The following is a 20,764-nucleotide window of genomic DNA, read 5'->3' on the forward strand; positions in this document are numbered from 1 at the left end:
GAAGAGGGCAAGTTGACAGGTTATTGACAGGTTACCAAAACAAAAAGACTATGTGGGTGGAAGATAAGTGGGGGTGGTGGATATATGCCAAGATTGCCCTGGCTTTCTATTGAGCTTGCTTAGCATCCTCCTCCTTGGTGGGACATAATACTTCCTGTGAATCAGCCACTGTTGACGTTAAAGAAAAAAGAATCCACTAAGATGAGGAAACCCCATGGAATGATGGGGCTGCAGCAGTTTTAACCCTGTCTCTCCTCTCCCCAAATATAAAAGGCTCGTGAATAAATTCATATCAATTTGATTTGCCAGAAAGGTGGAACCAGCATAGGTTTTATATAAAGCTATTCTGACAACTGAATTAAAATCAAATACTGAGCAGACATTTTTAATGCTGAAGTGTGCTTTTACAGACCCTTCATTTGCAGTGTCCCATCTGCAGTAGTGTGGCACAGTGGCTGAATTGTGAAGCCTCTGCCCCAGATTTGCTAGGTGGTTTTAGGCAAGCCACTATTTCTTAGCCTTGGTCTGCCTTATCTGTGGAATGGGGGTAATACACTGATTGATCACCCTCATTCACACATTGTGGCAAGCCAGTATTTCATGCTAGTGCATGTTTTTGGATTTTTCCTGCTTTTGTCGTCGTTGTCCCCCCCCCCCCGGTGTGACTGGGAGAAAGGAAGCCACAGTTAAGCGTGATCTCGCTTAACCTTGTATGTTCCAGGTGATTTGGAGCTCAACTCCTATCTCCCCTGACCAGGATTGGAGTTGTAATCAAGAACAGCTGAAGAGTGCTAGGTTGATGCCACCAGTAATGTTACGAATGCTAAACTAGAAAGACCAGAGTAGTGACACATCATAAAGTAGCCTTCTATGTTGCTGTGACTTTGCTCTAAGGAGCTGTGTTTTTGCGGTTTGCAATTATCTAACCTTTCCTGATTTATTAGGGTTCTGCTTTGGCAAAATTAGTTTGAATATGTGGGTCAGGGATGGGGAATCATCGTGAACCCAGGATTTTTCTTCCCATGCGTGCTGGTTCAAATTTGACAGGGGATGCTGTGTGTTGAAGCTTCAACACTGGGCTTAACGATGCAGTATGGGGCTGCTTGAAATTCCTTCTGCAAATAGCCCCCTACTGCTCTTTCAGCACTGCTTGGAAAAATGCTTTCAGACAGTCAGGTATGATAGGTGGGCGCGGTTTGCCCAGAATTGCCTTACATAGCAAATGGGGAGGCCTGGTGGGCCGTGTTTGGCCCGCAGGCTTGAGGTTTCACATCCTTAATCTACACAGTCCCTGCAGCTTCTACTCTAGATGTGCACCGAAGGAATGCAGTAACTTCCATTATTTCAGTTGGAACTAGCTCATCCTAAACAATAGCTGACAGTTCATGGAGCGTTGGCGGCTCTCAGATTTTGATTTGCTGGAGGAAGTTACTGTGGACACAGCTTGAAGATGGGTCTTTCTTCCAGGAAACGGCTCTGGGGGAGAGAAGCTGGCTGGATTTCAAAGCGTTCTGAAGATAATACTCTGTAAGGCCCTGCTTTTCTAAGATAAAGCAACTGGACAAAGTGTAGCTCTGTGTAACACACTGTACAGTTCTGACTGAACAGTCTCTGCTGGTGCAGTTGGCTGGCATGCTGGAGAGAACGTTGGCTCTGCAATGCAAAGTGCTTGGTTTTTCTGTCTTGGCAGTAGAGTATGTTGGTTAATGCAGAGGCAGATCCCAGCTATAGGGCCTGAAATTTTATTCAGAGAGTCTGCTGGATGAACCTGTGTTCATCTCTACCAGGTAAGGTAAAGGTAAAGGACCCCTGGACAGTTAAGTCCAGTCAAAGGCAACTATGGGGTGTGGTGCTCATCTCGCTTCAGGCCGAGGGAGCCAGCATCTGTCCACAGACAGCTTTCTGGGTCATGTGGTCAGCATGACTAAACTGCTACTGGTGCACGGAGGACTATGACAGGTGCCAGAGTGCACGGAAACGCCGTTTACCTTTCCACCACAGCAGTACCTATTTATTTACTTGCACTGGTATGCTTTTGAACTGCTGGGTCGGCAGAAGCTGGGACAAAGCAACGGGAGCTCACCCTGTTGTGTGGATTCGAACTGCCGACCTTCCGATCGGCAAGTCCCACTTGCATAGCTTTACCACATAGTGCTTCACTGATCTTTCTTCTCTCCCCCCAATTTTGCCCACTCACTGTGATCATGAACTGTAGCTGCCTCTTGCTGTTTTTACAACAGCACATCAGAGAAAATGCTGGCATGTTTCTCTGGAAGCTGATGTGGTGAGGAGAGAACCGCTGGGAGTTAGAAGTCACTTCTGGGTAAATTCCTGGGAATCTGAGCTACTCAGGGAAAATGCGGTGTGGAAGGTCAATTAATGGTTTCACTTCAGCCGTGTTGTGTATATGCCAAAGGGAAACATTGCACTGCTGGGACTCTTTAATCAAAGGAACAGATGTCAAGAATGGATTTGTGAAGAAAATGTCACCTCTCTTCTGATGACTCTGTGAGCCCCCTGCTCAGCCTAAATAAGCCTGCAGGCCGGAGCTTCTATACCCCTGGCATTGACTATACATTTCTATGCAGTGGTACCTTGGGTTACAGACACTTCAGGTTACAGACTCCGCTAACCCAGAAATAGTGCCTCGGGTTATGAACTTTGCTTCAGGATGAGAACAGGAATCGTGCTCCGGCGGCGTGGTGGCAGCTGGAGGCCCCATTAGCTAAAGTGATACCTCAGGTTAAGAACAGTTTCAGGTTAAGAACAGACCTCCAGAACAAATTAAGTTCTTAACCCGAGGTACCACTGTAACCTGTTGGGAGTGAAAGTTGAACTGGGACCCCTTTCTTCTTGGCAGTACTTTTCTCAGGTCACTTTGACACATTCTAGCACATTCTTTGAAACATTACAACAGTTTATATCATTCCACGTCCATTGTTATGCTATTTGCATGTGATGGTATTGCGTTGTCTTCTAATCTTACAAGGTTTCCATCATCTAAGATACCAAGGTCTCACGTGATGTGTGACTAGGCATCAGCAGGAACTTCCAAGCAGCTTGAATAAAATAGCAAGCTTGATTCTTTCTGCTGCTGCTTCTTTTTCCTCCTCATTTTGGACCATGGTGTTTTCTGAAGTTGATGGTCCTGGAGGCATAGCGGAGTCCAGAGCAAGAGTGATACCCACTGACTCCTTTGGATTGCTTAATTTAATGTGTGTGCCCCACAAACCATCTTGAGATGACTGGGCTTCTGAAATTCATGTGTAATACTTTCAATAGTATTACTCAGACTTTTGGCTGAAAAGTCTAAAGGGTTTATGAGAGCATCCAGTCTTTTAATTATAAGCTTTAAGCCCTCATGGCTATGGAGCAAAGCTTGGAAATATGTGGGGAGTGTCTACAGGTTCAGAAATAATTAGAGCTTTTGCATGGCCTTCAAAATGGTGGGTGTGAAGTGCATTATAGAAAAATATACCAAATGTAACAAATAAAAAAATGTCAGGAAAGAAAAGTATGTAGCAGGTAGCTTGGCATAACAAGGGTTTTCTTACACTGTTCTGTAGTGCACTTGTTTTGTCCTGTATATTAACCAAATCAGCTGGTTTTTTTGGTCCCTTTTCAATTCCATGTAACTGACTATTTACTTTCATAGCTCAGGAGATTTTACTAGTGCCTGACGGTACTCTACCCTGCCTGTGATAAGAGACACAATATTCCACAGTAGAGCAACACAGAATCCACAGCAGACTTTGAAGATCCTACAGTTGTAGTTTAGGCTGTCCTGAGAGTTATGCCATCTCACTTACCTCAGTTTTGTGGAGGCCAGCTCACATAGTAGGAAGGAAAGGACACTTTGCTCATGCTCAGATGCACTCTTCCATATTACCAAACCTGCTCTGAATGTAAAAGTTTTGTGCTGAAAGCAGCTTTGCAGGGCTGAGCACTGGCTGAAATGAAGCCCTCTTCTCCTGGCATTCACACTTGGGAGTGGTAGGGGAGAACATTTAACAAGTTAACCGCTTGGTTAGGTGACAGCTTGTGAAAAAGTGCAAAGCAAAATAGTGTTATCATAATTTTATTCAAATATTATTTGAAAAGAAATAATAATGCAGGAGGCTGAGAGAGACCTGGCATATTCCAAGTACAAGCCATTAATCTGAAGCAGCATCGCCAGCATGGCTGGGTGGATCTGTGCTGTGCTAGATTCCCAGGGTTTTAATCCCCGTAGCCTGCAGCCGTCTATAAAATTTTACTTGGCTTTGCTGTAGAAGCCAGACAGAAACAGCTATTAGCTCTTCATGGTTAAGCATACTCTCAATGGAAGGAATGATGTCAATGATGTTTATGAACATGTTCAGGCTCAGCTCACTGTTGGTCTTTCCTGTCCCTCAGGTATAATCTCTATGCCCACACTCGGCTGGGCTACCTGTTCTACAAGCGCCAGGTGAAGAAAGCGCGGGAGCGTTACCCCCAGGGGCACTCTGTTCCTCAGCCTGTGGTGTTCAGCGGTGAGTGCCCAGTCTTTTTGCCAATGCATTTCCGATTAGTCTGTGTGCTTTGCTGCTTCGAGGTGCATTGCTTGGGTATTTCTTTTGATGAAATTTCCAGGCGATTAATGGCCAGAGGCAACACCTGCAGAGTGGTGTGTGCAGAGTGCAAAATCTTGACTCCTTTATGGAATCCAACTGCTTGAGATGCTTCCCCCATGAACCCCTCCTGAAAATCCAGACATTTGACGCCCGAAATTAATTACACACCACACCTGAAATTGGAAGAACTGGGGCTTTCTGTTTCGAGTTTAGGTTTTCTTTTTTAACACGTGCAAGACTCTAAACACTGTTCCTTGTGCCTAAGCTCTTGCAAGGGGCATAAGCAAGTTTTATTTCTGAAGTAAGATGAACATGCAGCAGCAAGCTAGTGTCTGGGGTTTTATTATTTTATTATTTCACTTTCTTTTCTCTCTCCCCCGCCCTGCTTCTGCTATTTCAGAGGGGGAAATACCTCAGTTGCTTAAATAAACTTGTTTGTTAACTGCCACCACTCCTGCTCCAGAGTACCCAAAATGCTTTGAACAGTTTTGCCTTAACTCTTGTTTTGTGTTTGTACTTGCATTTATATTATGCAGAGGTTTATTTATCAGCATAAGAAACAAGCAAGTGTTTGGGACCATTTTATTCTCTGTTTGCGCACCCAACCCTTTAAAAAGGAAAACCCCCAACAAACCGCCCTAACAGACTCTCCACAATCCTCCCACAGAGTGGTCACCCACATGAAGTTCAAGCCTTGTTCTCACACGGTTACTTAGTCCTATGTTTGGTCTATACTATTCAGATGGCAGTGGGGGGGGTGTTGCTAAATGCTCCTCCATTCAGAATAATTCCCTCCATGTAGGAAACTAGTATGTCAAAGAAAAGCCTGAGGGGCTGGTTTTCTGTGTGGAGGGAACACCTTTGTATGGAGGAGCATTCACTCCTACGAAACCCTTCCAGCAGTCTGAAGTGGTATTATTTAGTGCTTCTTTGTCCTTTTAAAAGTATATTTTATTCATTTATTAAGTTTATATCCCACCCTTCCTCCCAAAGGAGCTCAGGGTGTGTGTGTATATATATATAAGCTGCCTGTGTGTTGCAGCACTGAAGACACTTGGTGTCATTTTACTATAATATTGCAATTTTATTAATACTTTAGCATGTATTGATAATAGATATTTTTGTCTGTATTGTGTGACATTAGATATTATATGTCTTTTTTAAAAATATAAGGTGATTTTACAAGAGATAGTATTAAGAAAATAAATGCTAACATAAAAATTGCAGCATTTGCTAAGTTCTGTTGTGTTGACTTTCCTGCTTTCCTTTGCTCTGTGTCTGCCTCTGTCATCCTAGGAGTGAAGATTCTTCCCATCCCTGTCCTATCCAATAACTACAGCTATCTTGTTATTGATACTGGCTCAAACTGTGCTGCAGCTGTAGATCCCTCTGACCCACTGGCGGTACAGGTGAGAGAGACAAAACGTGACACCTATCGCCCCTCCTCTCTCCCTGTGGAGCAAGACTAGCATTTCCTTCCTTATTTGATTCTTCAGATTTAAAGGGGGAGGGCTGTATCTCAGTAGTAGAGCATCTGTCTTGCACACAGAAGGTCCTGGCAGATATCCCTATACAGTATCTGGGATATCTGGACTTGGTCCAGGAAGGCATCTTATAAACATTTATATTATTATTAATAATATAGCATTGAAGGCATCTGCATGTTTGGTCATCATCTGGTTCAGCCACTGCACTTGCAGAAGAGGCTTTAGTATCCCAAATACATGGGTGGCTCTTTCTATGCATAGGAACGACACTTCCAACAGAGCAGGTGGAGCAGCTACGCTGTAGATTTTTTGCTAATATGGCAGCAATTTTGCTTTCCGCAGGGAACTCTAGTATAGGCGGATGGGAGGGGGTAGAAATCTAGAGAGTTTCTCGTGTCATCAGCAGGTTATAATTCCTGGGATTCTTTGCAAGTTAAACCAAGAGCCAGCATAGCACAATGGCTAACTGGCTGTGCTGCAAATCAGGAAGTATGGCATCATAGAATTGGAGAGTTGGAAGGGACTCAAAGGGTCATATCTGGTCCAACCCCCTTGCAATGCAGGAATCATTTGCTATGGGTAGCAAATCTCTCAGCACCCATTCCCAGTATGGGAATGTGGCAGAGAGGCCCATGGCCCACCTGGCTTCTCTCAGAAAAAGAAGGTAGGGAGGCGTTCTGTGTGTTAATCCTCAAATGCCACTACCTCCCATTTCCCCTCCTTGCTCCCATACTGGGAGGTGCCTGGAGCTGTGGAGGATTAACATGAGAAGAGAGGATTCCTTGTAGTAAGCCCCTTGATCTGGCCAGGCAAGTCCTCCATCTGTCCTTCCCACTCCCCTCTCTTTACAAGCTTAGAGCAGGAGGGAATTGCAGGCTAGGTAATGCAAGTAATCCAGTTCCTACAGCTAGACAAAAAAGGTAAGCAACTTCATGGTTGAAATATAAAAGGAACAGATTTTATTTAAAGCAGAAGAAAGGGAGCAGAAGAAAAAGGAAGCTGCATTAAAAGAAAGAAACCACATTCACTAAATCAGTTGTAAACTAAGCCAGGTTTAACCTTTTACAAAATACTAGGGGTGGCTGCCCCTGCTTATGTTCGTCTCCAACCCACAGCCTCCTTCCCAACCCTCAAAGCCCCTTTAGCCACTCATAGCTCACCCCAGTCCCAAGATCCTGCTGTCACTCACAGAGGGGAATAAATATGTTGAGGGGCAAGTTCTGGGCAAATTGGGGGCAGCAATGGGAAGCCTGTTAAGGCCTGCTTGGACACCCACCCAGCTGCCTTCCTGCTCGCTCAGCTGGGCCTCCCACTCATTCAGACCCCAAATTTCCCGCACATGGTTGCGCATGAATCACCCATTCGCTGGCTGAGACCTCATCTGCTTTTGGGGGTGGCTGGGGGAACTGCCAGGAGAGTGCCCCCCCCCCTGCTGCAGGGGCAAGTTCTGTTATAGCAGAGATTGAAAACTGATAATGCAATTTGTACTGTTGCCTTGGCATGTGGAGCCCTGTTTACATTGAGTTGGGGCCAGCCGCCCTGCCCAGAGATGCACATGTTTGACTTCCTTCAGTGGTATTAGTTGCTGCTTTCAGATAATTTTAAATCTGTGATTGAGCCGTCCCCAGAGCTTGCTCCTCACTGCCTCTTGCCTGAGGCTTTGGTTCCTGCCACTTTGCTTTCCTGACCATCTGCAATTGGCTAGGTAGGAGCTGGCCACGGCCAAGGTCATTCCAAGTTTAGAGTAGCAGCCTCACATGATGCGCACCATCCCTCCTGCTTGGGGCTTGTTTCGTGTTTTCCCTTCAAAGGCTCCCGTCCGGCTGGCTCTTCCTGTTATACTTGAGAAGCGGCTGTGCTGCTTTGTTCAGATGCAGCCGGCGGAGACATGCCGGGTGGCCGGATGAGACAGCCAGACCAGTGACCCGGAGAGGAAAAGCTGGGGATCCAGATTCAGAACCGGAGGGTGAGGGGCTGCTGGAAGCAATTCCTCCCTCCTTGACCCAGTTGAGGGGCTTTGTCTAGGTGCTGTTCTGATAGAGAGCGATGCCGTGTGAATTGCAGTTGAAGTAACAGCTTAATGCTGAAGCAGAAGCAACAAAATATGCCTGTACCTGCAAGGAAATTCCACAAAGACAAACCGGAAGGAATCCTAGCCAAGGAGCAGCATTGCCTGGACGCACTCTGGGAGGCGAATGTAATGCACAAACTTAGTGCTCTGTTGCTCCAGTTCCAGTAACCTCTTTATAGCGGAACAGAGTGGATAGAAGACAGATGGCCTGGGAATATGTAACTCTGATGGGGGAAGGTGGCACTGCCCAGTAGCTGAAAGCTTGGGCACTAAACCTTACACTGGCCCTTTAATGTATTGTACATTGCCCAGAGGAGGAGACATTGAGTGACTAACAAATTTAGATGATGCATGGGATCCTTTGGGGTAAATGGGCCTGTCAAGAATAGTGACACGGTGGAAGTGCCCTTGCTGCCTTGAGACCAAGAGACAGTCAATTATGCACCTGGGCATAATGGAGTAACTCCCAGTTTAAATGCAATTTAAATTGCAAATACTACTACTCTCTCATCAGTAAGCCCTGTCCTTATCCCCTAATTCATATGTGGTAACAGGAGTCTGCCTGATTAGAGGGCCAAGCCAAAAGCCATGATAAGTTTTGCAGTCTCTCTTCTACCCCCACCCCCTGGATTAATTAAGGCTTGGAGGTTTCAGTTTTTGTGATAAAACACATGTGCGTGCGCAGGTGGGGATTTTGATCACAAAAACAGCGCAGCATCCCTTTTGCCCAGTGCCCCTGCCAAGAGATCAATTGCAGATCCCTAAGTTCAGCTTGGCCTGGGTGCTTTCTTGTATGCTGGCATGAGACTTATTCTTAATCAGTTTGTGTTGTCACTTCATGTGTTGCTTCTCTCTCTCTCTCTCTCTCTCTCTCTCTCTCTGTGTGTGTGTGTGTGAGAGAGAGAGAGAGAGAGAGAGAGGAGAGAGAGAGAGTTAAAAACATTTACAAAACAGTTAAAAAACTAACTGAAGATCAGTTTATTTATATGGTTTATTAACAATATAATAGGACAGTAATCCCCTTTCTGTCCTAGTCACAGCAGCCGCTATGGAGAAATTATATTACTGCTTTATATTGAAGTATACCCTGTGGACGTGAGCTTAATTTTTAATGTAAATGATTTTCGAAGTCTGTTTTGATGCCAGGTGGATGTCTGCATACAAGACTTAATATCTGTACAAACATTAGTTCTGGAAGACAGCACTTTCTGCATGTAATTGTTTTTTAAAAACATTTACATGCGTTTGTTTTTTTTTAAAGAATCAGTTTAGAAATCTCATTGTTGATATTTCCAAGCCTCTTTGCTCTTCACATTTGCTTGTGGTGCTATTGTGTGTTTGTCACTTTCCACACTGCTCTCTCCTGCTCTGTTGAGTCACATATCTTATCAGAATGGCCTTCTGCTAGACTTATCTAAGCCCTGAAATAGGGATCAGCTGCCTTGCCTTTCTCAGACCCTCTGGTTGTGCTGTGTGACTCTGGTTCCTGCAGTGCCATAAACCCCTCCCCTGCCTTTGCCATGCAGCACCTGTTTCTCTTATACAGAGCAGGAGGATGTTCCTCTGTTTCAGGCTAGCTTTCTTTCCTGCCTTTTCCTGGGATGCAGGACACGGGCCTCTCCTATAAACCTTTCTCTCTCTCTCTCTCTCTCTCTCTCTCTGCAGTCGGTCATCGAGGAAGAGGGGGTGACGCTGGAGGCCATCCTGTGCACTCACAAGCATTGGTAAGGGGGCTCCCTCCTTCCCTTTCCCTCGATGGGCCCTAGAAGGCCTCAAAATACAGGTGTGCTGAGCAAATGCTGTGCGGCCATGTTTGGGTGCCATCCATGCAGACGTTTGCGGAGGGGGGCAGGGAAAGAATATAATATTTGGGACTCTTCATTCTCTGTGACCCAGCTGGGAGGGAATTGCCCCCATCATGCCTTTTTTGGGAACACATCTCTGGTTCTGGGCACTGGGCAGGTGAAATGAGGACTGGTAGGTAGATGAGCTTTTTTTTACACTGTGGCTTTATAACAAGTGTGTTTTCTCTCATAGGGATCACAGTGGAGGCAATGCAGCGCTGAGGCGGCGGCACAGCTCTTGCCGAGTCTATGGCAGCAGCTATGACGACATCCCAGAACTGACAGAGTAAGTGACCTTTTTATTTCTCCTCCCCTGTGGATAAGTGTTGGATAAAATGTTCCCCTGCTGAGCCTGGAATGTAAAGGCAAATCCTCCCATTAGCTGGGGATCTGTCGGGAGGCTGTAAAGAATAATCCAAAGTTCTCTAATATCTGCTAAAAAGGTTCCTGGGGAGCAGCTGCAGCATTTGCTAGTGTTCCTGACTCCTCCTCCTCCTAAGCAGGGATGGGTAATCTATGGCCCCTCAGCCCAGTTTCAGGAAGACTGGAAGGTCCCAGATGGAGAGTGAGGGGGAGTGGAAATATGGGGTGGGATCACTAAATGGATGGAGCAATGGAAGCTGATTAGAAGGTCGGCTGTTCGAATTCCTGCAGTGGGGTGAGCTCCCATTGCTCGGTCCTTGCTCCTGCCCACCTAGCAGTTAAAAGCACGTCGAAGTGCAAGTAGATAAATAGGTACCACTCCAGCGGGAAGGTAAACGGTGTTTCCATGTGCTGCTCTGGCTTTGCCAGAAGCGGCTTAGTCATGCTGGCCCCATGACCCAGAAGCTGTATGCTGGCTCCCTCAGCCAGTAAAACAAGATGAGCGCCACAACCCCAGAGATGTCAGCGACTGGACCTAATGGTCAGGAGTCCTTTTACCTTTACCTTTAAACATCCCATTGGGCAGGGGGAGAAAAAAGAGAGAGAGAAAGAGAGGGGAAAGCGGTGTGGCATCTGACAGATTATCCTCAAGGGAATGTGGCTCTTGACAGGGCAAAGGTCCCCCCACCCTCGCTCTATGGCAAGCTGCTATGACATTTTCCATAGGAAGCATTTGGCCAGTCAAGAACTGGGGTCCAAGTCTCCTCTGTGCAGAGGCATACCTAGGCTCTTTTGCACCATTGGTAAGGAGCTATATCGGCGCCCCCTCCAATGCTTGCGGCCCAGCCACCAAGAGCAGTGGAGGAGCATGCAGACAGGCGGGCAGCCTCCTAGTCACGGAGGTGTGATTTCTGCACCCTTAGTGGGGGCCAACATCTAGGTTGGCCTATGGGCCATGCTAAGGTCTTCCAGTCTGGCAATATGGTTTTCCTTCCTCCTCATGATCACAAACCCAACTGTTGCATTCCAGTCCCCTCTCAGATAAAGAGACCATTGTGATAGGACGTCTGAACTTCAAGGCCCTCTTCACGCCGGGACACACTGTGGGGCATATGGTGTACGTGCTGGATGGCAAACCTTTCGAAGGGCCCGCCTCTCTCTTCTCGGGAGACCTCCTTTTCCTCTCTGGCTGTGGTAAGTCAGTGGGGAAGGGGGATATAGGACAGCCATTGCTTCCTGGGAGGTTGTGCTTCTCCACATATGGAAGCCTCCCCAAGGCACTAGAAGGCAGCAGCTGCACTTGTGCTCCCAGTGCTTAATTTGTTTGGAGACCTGTACAACAAGCTCCAAGATTGTTGGTGGGAATAGGAGAGAGGTGATTTGGTCCTCGTCTCTGGGAGGTGTGCAGTGTCTGTGAGAGAGGAGACACTTAAGGGGAGAAAAGGTGTCAGAGGAAGGCATGTAGCTCAACAGTAGAACATCTGCTTTGTGTGCAAATGCCCCAAGTTCAATCCGTGTCTGAAATCATGGAAAGCCACCATCAGTCAGTGGAGACAATGTTGAGCTAGGCAGATCAGTGGTCTGATTTGGTATAAAGCAACTCCTTTTGTTTCTGTCTGGCTGTGAGGAAGCACTTTATTTTTGTGCTTCTTCCCTGTAGAAATTAACTCCTTGTTCCTTAACCGTCCAGGTCGGATATTTGAAGGGACGCCAGAAACAATGCTGGCATCGCTGGACACGGCAGCTGATCTTGCTGAAGACACACTGCTTTGGCCAGGTAGGAGTTGGAATAGCTGCACGGGCAGAAACGATGCCCATTTCCTTCTACGCTGGTCCTGAAGTAGGGCAGTGGCTGGTTGGGAATTAGAGGAGGTGAAGGCACTAGAGGGTCACTGGGAGTGACACTCAGCAGGATGAAGCTCTGCATCAGCGCAGCCCCTGTTGACGGCCTGCTCCTTTTCTTTTTTTAATAGGGCACGAGTATGCTTCAGAGTGCTTAATGTTTGCACGCCTTCTGGATCTGGAGAATCCCGTCCTGGAGCAGAAGCTACAGTGGGTGAATCAACAGCGGGTTGAGAAGAGAAGCACGGTGAGAGGGGTGGGTGCATGCATGCATGAGCTGGTTCTTTCAGATCAGCTGTGGTCCCTGTAGAATCAAGAGAGAATTGGAGAAAAGTGGCTGGGGCGGGGGGCGGAATTGATGGATCTTGGAGTGTTCTTATAGACAAGAGACTCAACCTGCTGGCACTGTGTGTGTGTGTGTGTGTGTGTGTGTGTGTATTTCTTTGTTTCCCTCCATTCCCCTTCCCTTCCTGTGCATCGGGCACATGCCCACTTCTCCAAGGCCCTCTTTGTCCAGCCGCCTCCATCCACTGCAGATGCCATGGCATTCATCCAAGAGCAGCATCCTGGCTCTCTTGTGCAGCTGGGTAACACCTGTCCAGGGAGTATCCTGCCTCTGTCTTCTTAACTGCAGGCATCTGGTTTCTGATTTTGGTTCCTCCCTTCTGGAAGTCTGGAGTGGGGTGGTTGTCTGGTGCAAAACCGGCCTGGGGAATGTGGCAGGTGGTACTTTCTCAGCTGGGATCTGCTTGCCTGGGAGGTTGTGGGTCTGTTGGCAAATTCTTGCATGCTGTGGTCTCGCTGCCTCAGTTGCTTGCCATGCACTTTGCCTTCCTTTCTGTGAGATATCAATAGCATGCTTTTCAGGTATCACCTGAAAACCCCCCCCGGGGGGGGGGGAATTAACCACACCCAACCAAGTGTTCAAGTACTCAGGCAAGCATGCTTGTGGAAACTCCATCCACAGTTTTGCTGGGTCCCACTGTCCCCTGCCCCCCCCCCCACCTCAGTCTCTCTTTCATGGTGATGTTCCTGTGCCTGTAATTGCTGCCCATTTTCATCATTGTTGCTTACCTAAGTCTTAAATTCCTTCTGGGTTCATTTCTGTTGCAGAGCTTGGCCTAGTTTCACCAACCCTTGTATAGTATCTCTCTCTGCAGTTATCTGAACCTCACCTGCATCTACGTGTCTATTCCTTCCATTGTTCCACTTACCCAGATTGTGAGAACATGAGAACAGGCCTTTTCAGTGGTTGCTCCCCATTTTTGGAATGCTCTTCCCAGGGAGGTGCCACCATTGCATATCTTTGGCCGCCAGGCAAAAACATTCCTTTTTAACCAGCCCTTGGGCTTTTAACTATCTATGGCCTTTTAGAGTGGGCAGAATGTTCTGTGGTTTTGGTAAGTCGTTTTGAGTTGCCATGGCAAAAAATGTGACCAATAAATTTAATAAATGATAATAAGAATAACTGTGAGCCATCTGTGTAGAGAGCAGTGGTGGTCTTTGCAATGGCATAACCTAACACCGAATTAAATTACATTTTTGAGTAGAAATACTGGTATAGTGGAACCTCTGTTTTCGGGCGTAATCTGTTATGGAAGACCGTTTAACTTTTGAAACGTTCAAAAAACGAGGATCAATGGGTGGTTGGCAAAATCCATTGGAAAAATGGAAAAACACGCAGCACAAGCCGTTCTACTTCTGAGGTGCGTTAGAAAATTGAAGCAATTACTTCCAGGGTTTCGGCGTTTGGTTCCAAATCATTTGTTAACGGCGACGTTTGAGACCAGAGGCTCCACTGTAGTAGTTTGGTTGGGATCTATGCAAAACATCACCAAGGCCAAAGCTGGCATGGCCTGACGGGGAGTTTTATGTTGTCTGTACTGCTTTCATATCCTGCAAAAAGCCACTCACGGGCCAAGATCAAAAGCGTTTGAGGTCAAATTCGAAAGAGCAAAAGGGGTCAGGTATAAAGTTGAGGTGGTCCAATTTGCCCAACATGCCAAAGTCCTGGCCTCCCTTCCCCTTCATTCAAAGGAAAGCGGCAAACGCGAAAGCAGTTAGGAGGAGAGTTACTGCTTTGTGCTGCCCATTGTCCATGCTCACAGTGTGTACTTGTCTCGTTCTCTCCCCTAAAGTGCCCTTCTACCATCGGCGAGGAGAAGCAGTACAATCCCTTCCTGCGGACGCACTGCCTGGAGGTGCAAGAAGCCGTGGGGATGAAGCGCCAAAGGGACGAGGACTGGGACACCTTCCGGGCCCGGGTGCTGAAGGAAGTGCGGCTGCGGAAGGACGTCTTCAAAGCAAACTAGCAATCTCGGGTGGTGTCAGGCTGGAGCCACATGCAGGGTGTACCCACAGGCAGGGGCCAGGCAGGGCCTCTCTGCAGGGAGGAGCCTGATCACATAATGGGCTCTACTATGCTAATGAGGAGGGATCTACTTGGATGCTGATCTCTCACGCAGTGCAAAGTGAAATGGCAAAAAAACGGAGGGGTTCAGGCTCGTTTCTTGAGCTCCCCGTCCCCCAGAAGGTTTTGTTGGTGCTGCTGCTTATCCATGAGGCATGGCGAGTAGGACTGGCAGCCTTTCACCTGCAAAGGTGTTTGGTAGTGGATCCAGGTGTGCTTGGGTGATATCCCCTGCTGTGGGAGGGAGAAGTGATGGAGCAGTAGAAGGCAGCGCCTGGGATGATGAGATGCTGAAATGTGCATCTTTATTTTCAGAATGTGTGTGTTTGTTTTTGAGTGTGCCAGCCTATTTCTAGCTCAGGGGGGGGGTCTCTTAGGTCATCTTGTAAGCACAATCCTGTCACTTTGTCCCCCCATCTGGAGAGGCAGGTGTACACATGTGAGATGGTCTTCCATCTCTTATTGAGCACATCAGGAGGAACTTTGGCCTCCCCAATATTCCTACTCCCCAAAACCAAAATCTTGGGCAGCTGAGCACTTTTTAAAAAATCATCTACATCCAAGGAGAGAAGGTGTCCTGCCATTTGGCCTCTTCAACTTGTTCCTTCTCTTCTGACTCCTGTTAATATGAAAATGTTTTAAACTTTCTCTCCAGTTGAGCCAGGTGGGCATATAAGTCCTTGCAGCCGGGCCAAGCTTGGATTTGTGCTCCATGTACTTGCAAGGCAGGTTTCCAGGCTTGTGGTGCACCTAGTGTTTCTCCAAGCTGTCTCTCAGAGCACAAGCTGTTACCAGGAATGCATAGAGTTCAGGCCAACAATGGCTGTGCTTCCCACGGGAGCAGGAGAACGAAGCCAGGGAGGCATGCCACCACCTCCTACCTCTGAGAATATGTTGCCAGTCCCCCATGGCATACACTGCTTTCTTCCCCCGGCACCACATGCAAGATGTTCTCAAGGGAGATTGTACATTAATGGCTGTGAGGGTGTTTTTAACTGAAGCTCAGCACTGTGGCCATATGGTTGGTATTTATCTGTATATAGTTGAGTTTGGCTCCTGCTAGCTGAGTTTCTACTGTCTGTGAGTTTTATAGCGCAGGGTTGTTCTAATGAGAGGCTCAAAAGAACGTAATCTCTCTTTTTTTTTTAATTCATTGGCGATGAAATAAAATAGCACGATAGATTATTTTGGAATCCTTTTTTTGTCCACTTCACATTTTAATGTATTCTCTATTGTGGACACTACATATGTTTGGCTCTATTTTGCAAAGACATGAAACAGTGGGTGGGTGTGTTTTTCAAAGTGACTGCTGTGAAATCTTAAGAGAACTGCTGTTTCACTTTGCACCTTCAGTTCTTCTGTCAAATGCTGAGGCTTTGTGGTGTCAGTAAAACAAAGCTGAGAATGGAGGCTTACCATGCTGCACACACAGTGTGCTTAACCTCAGGTAGGTGAAAAAATGTGTTTCTTTTGCAGAGGCTCTCAAAGATCAGTAATAACTTTGAAAAAAATATTCTTTGCACTGTGAAGTGAACACCTACACAGTCTTAACTCTGCAGGAAGGAGGATAAAGTGTGAGTAGCTGATGACTGGGTCATTGAGCCATCACCTTTAGGCTGCAATCCTAAACAAAGTGACAAGGGAGTAAGGCCTATTGAACACAGAGGGACTTCCATCTGAGTAAACATGCCAAGGATTACTCTGCATTGAAATATGAAAGCAAAGTATTGGCAGGAGAAAGCATTACCTGCAGGAAACCAGGTGTAGCAACAAATCTTGGAAGAATGGTGTCTTGAGACCCTCATTTGAATGAAAATTGGTTCTCAAGACCTACCCAAGTTGTTCTGTTACAATAGATGAGTAATCTTTTTCAGCCCAAGGGCCACATTCCCTTAAGGTGCAACCTTCTGGGGGCCACCTTTCTTCCTGCTATGGGTGGGAGCAGAGGCAAAAGTGCGTAGAGCATTAGATCTGACTCTTTCACCTTTTGTACAGTAGGCTGCATTCTAGCCAGGCACAACCTGAATTCTCTATATTCTCTCTTCTCCCCCACTTGCTTCATCCTGGCAAGAAAGAAGCACCACCACCATTTAAAAAGACATTCCAGCCAGGGGGAGAAATGCGAAGGAATGGAGGAGGTTGTTGATCAGGGCCAGTGAGGGGTATGGCCTTTGGAAAGTGGGTGGCCTGCAAAGAGCCTTGAGGAACAGATGGAGAGGCCGGAAGGGCTGCATTTGGCCCCCAGGCCTAAGGTTCCCAACCCTATCCAAGTCCCTAGCAGAGGGGCTGGGACAACCAGAACCACAGGATAGCTCTGCCTTCTCTCTGTGTATACATCAGGCTAATGTCCCTGGATTCAGTGGAGCAGAATGTGCAGGCCAGTCGGAAATACGGTAAGTCATACTGAGTATGGGGCTACTCCCAAGTTAGCATGTGTAGGACTACAATGGAAGGAAAAGCTGATGATGGGCCGTGCAAAACCTTGGCTTCGCCAGGGTCTTTTACTCGGAGAAAAGAAATTTTATGCTCCTGGATTACACTTCATTCCTCTAAGCTTGCTGCTGTAACAAGGGCAGGGGCATAAGCTAGTTCACCCTCACTCTTTGCACGACAAGAGGCAGCATGAGGCCCATGAGTTTTGCTTGGTAATCGGTGCTCTCTGGGGGGGTGGGGAAAGTGGCTTTGGTCACACAACCTTCTTGTCACACCCAGGAGCCTCTGTTATCTTGCCTTCCTATAGGAAGCCCATGTAAGGGAACTGATAATTCTGATACCAAACTCTCTGGAGATGCACTGAGATAAGAAGCAGAGGAGAGGGTCTGGCTTGCCCAGGGGTGTGTAGCTGTCAGCTCGGTCAGGGATGCTGCTGGGCAAAAAGGTAGCTGAGGGACCAGCAGCATCCCTAATGTTCTGTCTGGCTGAACTCCCAAGTGCAGACTTTCCAGGCCCATCCCAATATTAAGAGTTTTTCTGGTAAAGGGGGTGGTGGTTCTGTGGACATAGGAACACACAGACGCTCTACCCCCATGCAATGTACCTTTGTGCTGTGCCAAGTGCCCAGATGGGCACAGCTGAGGTAGGTTGTGCCTCCCAGCTCATCCAGCCAAGTCTCAGCTCAGCAACTCTTTAATGAGCATTCCTTCTGATTTGTTTATTGTGGAGGGCAGGTCATAAGGCAATGAGCATTTGTCCTGAATTCATCCCAATTTGCTTGCAGGCTGTTTACATTTCTTTCCCTTTATTTATTTGTTCATCAGTGCATTTCCTGTCACTTTCCAACCGGGAAAAAGTCTGGTGTCCTTTTTCTTTTTCAAAAAGTGGACTTGTTGCACTAGGCCGACGATTGATTTAACCACTTTAAATGCTAAATAAAGCCTAATGTTTTGGTATGCAGCTGAACCATTCCCTCAAAATGCTGACAGTCTGGTGGCTCTGAATGTGATAATCAAAGGCAGGTGTGGGGAACCCTTTGCCCCCCAGATGTTGCTGAATTAAAACTCCCACCATTGGCCATGCTTTCTGGGGCTGATAGGAGTTGTAGTTTAGCAACATCTGGAGGGCCAAAGGTTCCGTACACCTGATATAAGGGATAGGGCCCAAGATTTATGTAGCACACACTGTGATATTTGTTTGGATTTGAATCTCCCAATAAATTTTGGGCTTTTCTTGAGTGGTACATTGGTTTTTGCTTGGTTTCTTGAAATAAATGTCATCTAACAAGCCTTTAAAATGCTGCTTTGGAGCAGAGAGGGGAATTGATGCAACCAGGCTTGTAGGAACTGGTAGGGAGCCCTATGGGTTTACTTGCCAATGCCCCTATTTACCCTGCGTTAACTTGAGAAGTGCGCAGTGTCCCCCCTCATTGCACAACCTCCCCCCAAAGTCCTAATTCATTCTCCATTCTCCACAATGCAGGATATAGAATACGTTCTAAAAAGGTATGTCAGTTTCATCCCAGAGTGTCTCTTCCTTCCCTTTTTAAAAACATGTTTCCGAGACATGGGCATTGCAGCAGTGTATCCAGCCTTCCAAAAGTAATCCACAAAACACTGGGGACATTTCAGTACACAAGAGAGGGTAGATTTCTTAAAGGATCAAGGACAGTGGAGAAATGCTCTGCTGCTAAAGATCCAAAAATAAAACTGCACCAAAAGGCATAGGGGGTGTGTGTGTGTGTTGGATGTCACTGTTTCCATGCACACCAGCTGATAAGCGTCTTACAGCATGTGTAGCACATCTTTGATGCAAGCAGCATTCTGAATTGCAATGAAAACGTTAGCATTACACAAAACAGCATAAAGGGGGGGGGGCTTTGGGTGTCCTTTTCTGTTCTTAACAACAGAAGTGCAAACTTCAGAAAATGTGTCAGTCTCCCATGGCAGCTGATTTAAGAACTGCATTAATTTGGGGAAAGGCACTTGGATACTTTATGACAGGACAAATTTAACGTGCGTGAATCAATGTGAGATGATCTTGCCCTTCCTCAGCTGTACACATTTCCATGAGGCAGGTGGCAAAATGGCATGCTTGAATGGGCTGCTGTCTCTGAAAAGCTCTCACAGCAGGGAGAAGACTGAGCAACACTCCCTCACATATGCTAGATTTTTTTTGCAACACGGTGAAGCGTTCAGATGTGTCCCCCCCCCCCCTTCTGCAAGATGATTTGGTACAGTTCAAGAGATATTTAAAATGCTGCTTCTGAGTAACATTTACACCATAAAAGGTATTGTCAAAAAGTCCTGTGTTGCTACACTCTGACTGAGTTTCCTAGTTCTGAGGCTTCTCCGTCTTTCGTCTTGATTACAGGAACTTACAAAACTGGCTGCTTTATAATGAGTTAGACCATTGGTCCATTAGTATTGTCTACATGGACTGGCAGCAGTACTCCAAAATTTCAGGCATGGGTCTTCCCAGGCTTACCTGGAGATGCCAGGGCACAAGGAGAGACCACCTTGGTCAGACCAAATACCTGACTAGTCCAGGGTCCTGTTCTCACAGTGGCCAACCAGATGTGTATGAGAACCCCAAAAGCAATACTGAACACACCCCAACACACTCATTTCTTGTGATTCCTAGCCACTGGCTTTCAGAGGCATAGTGCCTTGACTTTGGAGACATAACTGCCATGACCTTGAGACTTTCTGTATGCAAATCCAGTGCCCTACATCTGAGCTGCAGCCAACCTTTCCTGATCCTTGCTTCTGTATTTCCCACCTACATTGATCCCTCCCATCTTTCCTCCAGGGCGAGAGAGGACATGAAACTTATTATATTCTTGGTTCCTGCTGGGGAGAGATCAATGAACTCTCTGGAGGCAAGAAGCCTCTCTGGAGGCCAAAACAGTTGCCAAGCTTCCTCATTTTCTCTCCCAGATGTTTTCCTCTTATATAAGCTGCTGACAACTGAGCTAAGAAGCCCTTCTCCATAGGAATTTTGCAAAATGGTGTCTTGATGGATGCAGCAACCGCTGTTGACCTGGATTTCACTGTACAGTGGTACCTTGGGTTACATACGCTTCAGGTTACATACATTTTAGGTTACAGATTCCGCTAACCCAGAAATAGTACCTCGGGTTAAGAACTTTGCTTCAGGATGAGAACAGAAATTGTGCTCCGGCGGCATGTTGGCAGCAGGAGGCCCCTTTAGCTAAAGTGGTGCTTCAGGTTAAGAACAGTTTCAGGTTAAGAACGGACCTCCGGAATGAATTAAGTACTTCCCTGAGGTACCACTGTATGTAGGCCAGAGGTGGCAAACCTGCGGCCCTTCAGATCTCGCTAAACTACAACTCCCATCAGCCTTAAGCATTGCCTGTGCTGGGGCCGATGCGTAGTATAGCTCCAGCAACATCTAGAGGGGTCACAGGTTTCTGATCCTTGGCACAAACCAAGATTTATGAAAATGTACTGATTTTCAGGAAACTGCTCTGTTAGGTAAGTGAGTACCAGCTCTTTGATTCAGACTGATGTTCACAGCAACCCTTCAGAGTAGGCATGGCAGTTTTCTACCAGAACTACGGTGGTACCTTGGGTTAAGTACTCAGTTCGTTCCGGAGATCTGTACTTAACCTGAAACTGTTCTTAACCTGAAGCACCACTTTAGCTAATGGGGCCTCCTGCTGCTGCCTCACTGCTGGAGCACGATTTCTCATCCTGAAG

General features: G+C 46.9%; 1 protein-coding gene across 3 annotated transcripts in view; it reads left to right on the forward strand.

Moving 5' to 3' along the window:
• Positions 1-18,285, forward strand: part of LOC310848850 (putative hydrolase PNKD) — a 35,002-nt gene extending 16,717 nt beyond the window's left edge. For all 3 annotated transcript variants that reach the window (XM_083748397.1, XM_083748396.1, XM_083748398.1), the window contains 8 exons: positions 4,396-4,511; positions 5,889-6,001; positions 9,816-9,874; positions 10,188-10,280; positions 11,388-11,551; positions 12,048-12,134; positions 12,331-12,446; positions 14,338-18,285. In XM_083748397.1, the coding sequence (XP_083604523.1) occupies positions 4,396-4,511; positions 5,889-6,001; positions 9,816-9,874; positions 10,188-10,280; positions 11,388-11,551; positions 12,048-12,134; positions 12,331-12,446; positions 14,338-14,511 (922 nt within the window). In that variant the 3' untranslated portion in view covers positions 14,512-18,285. The remainder of the gene's footprint in view (positions 1-4,395; positions 4,512-5,888; positions 6,002-9,815; positions 9,875-10,187; positions 10,281-11,387; positions 11,552-12,047; positions 12,135-12,330; positions 12,447-14,337) is intronic.
• The last annotated feature ends 2,479 nt before the right edge of the window (positions 18,286-20,764 follow it).

The sequence above is a fragment of the Podarcis gaigeae genome (assembly GCF_964106915.1).
Source record: "Podarcis gaigeae genome assembly, chromosome: 1".
Classification (NCBI taxonomy): Eukaryota; Metazoa; Chordata; class Lepidosauria; order Squamata; family Lacertidae; genus Podarcis; species Podarcis gaigeae.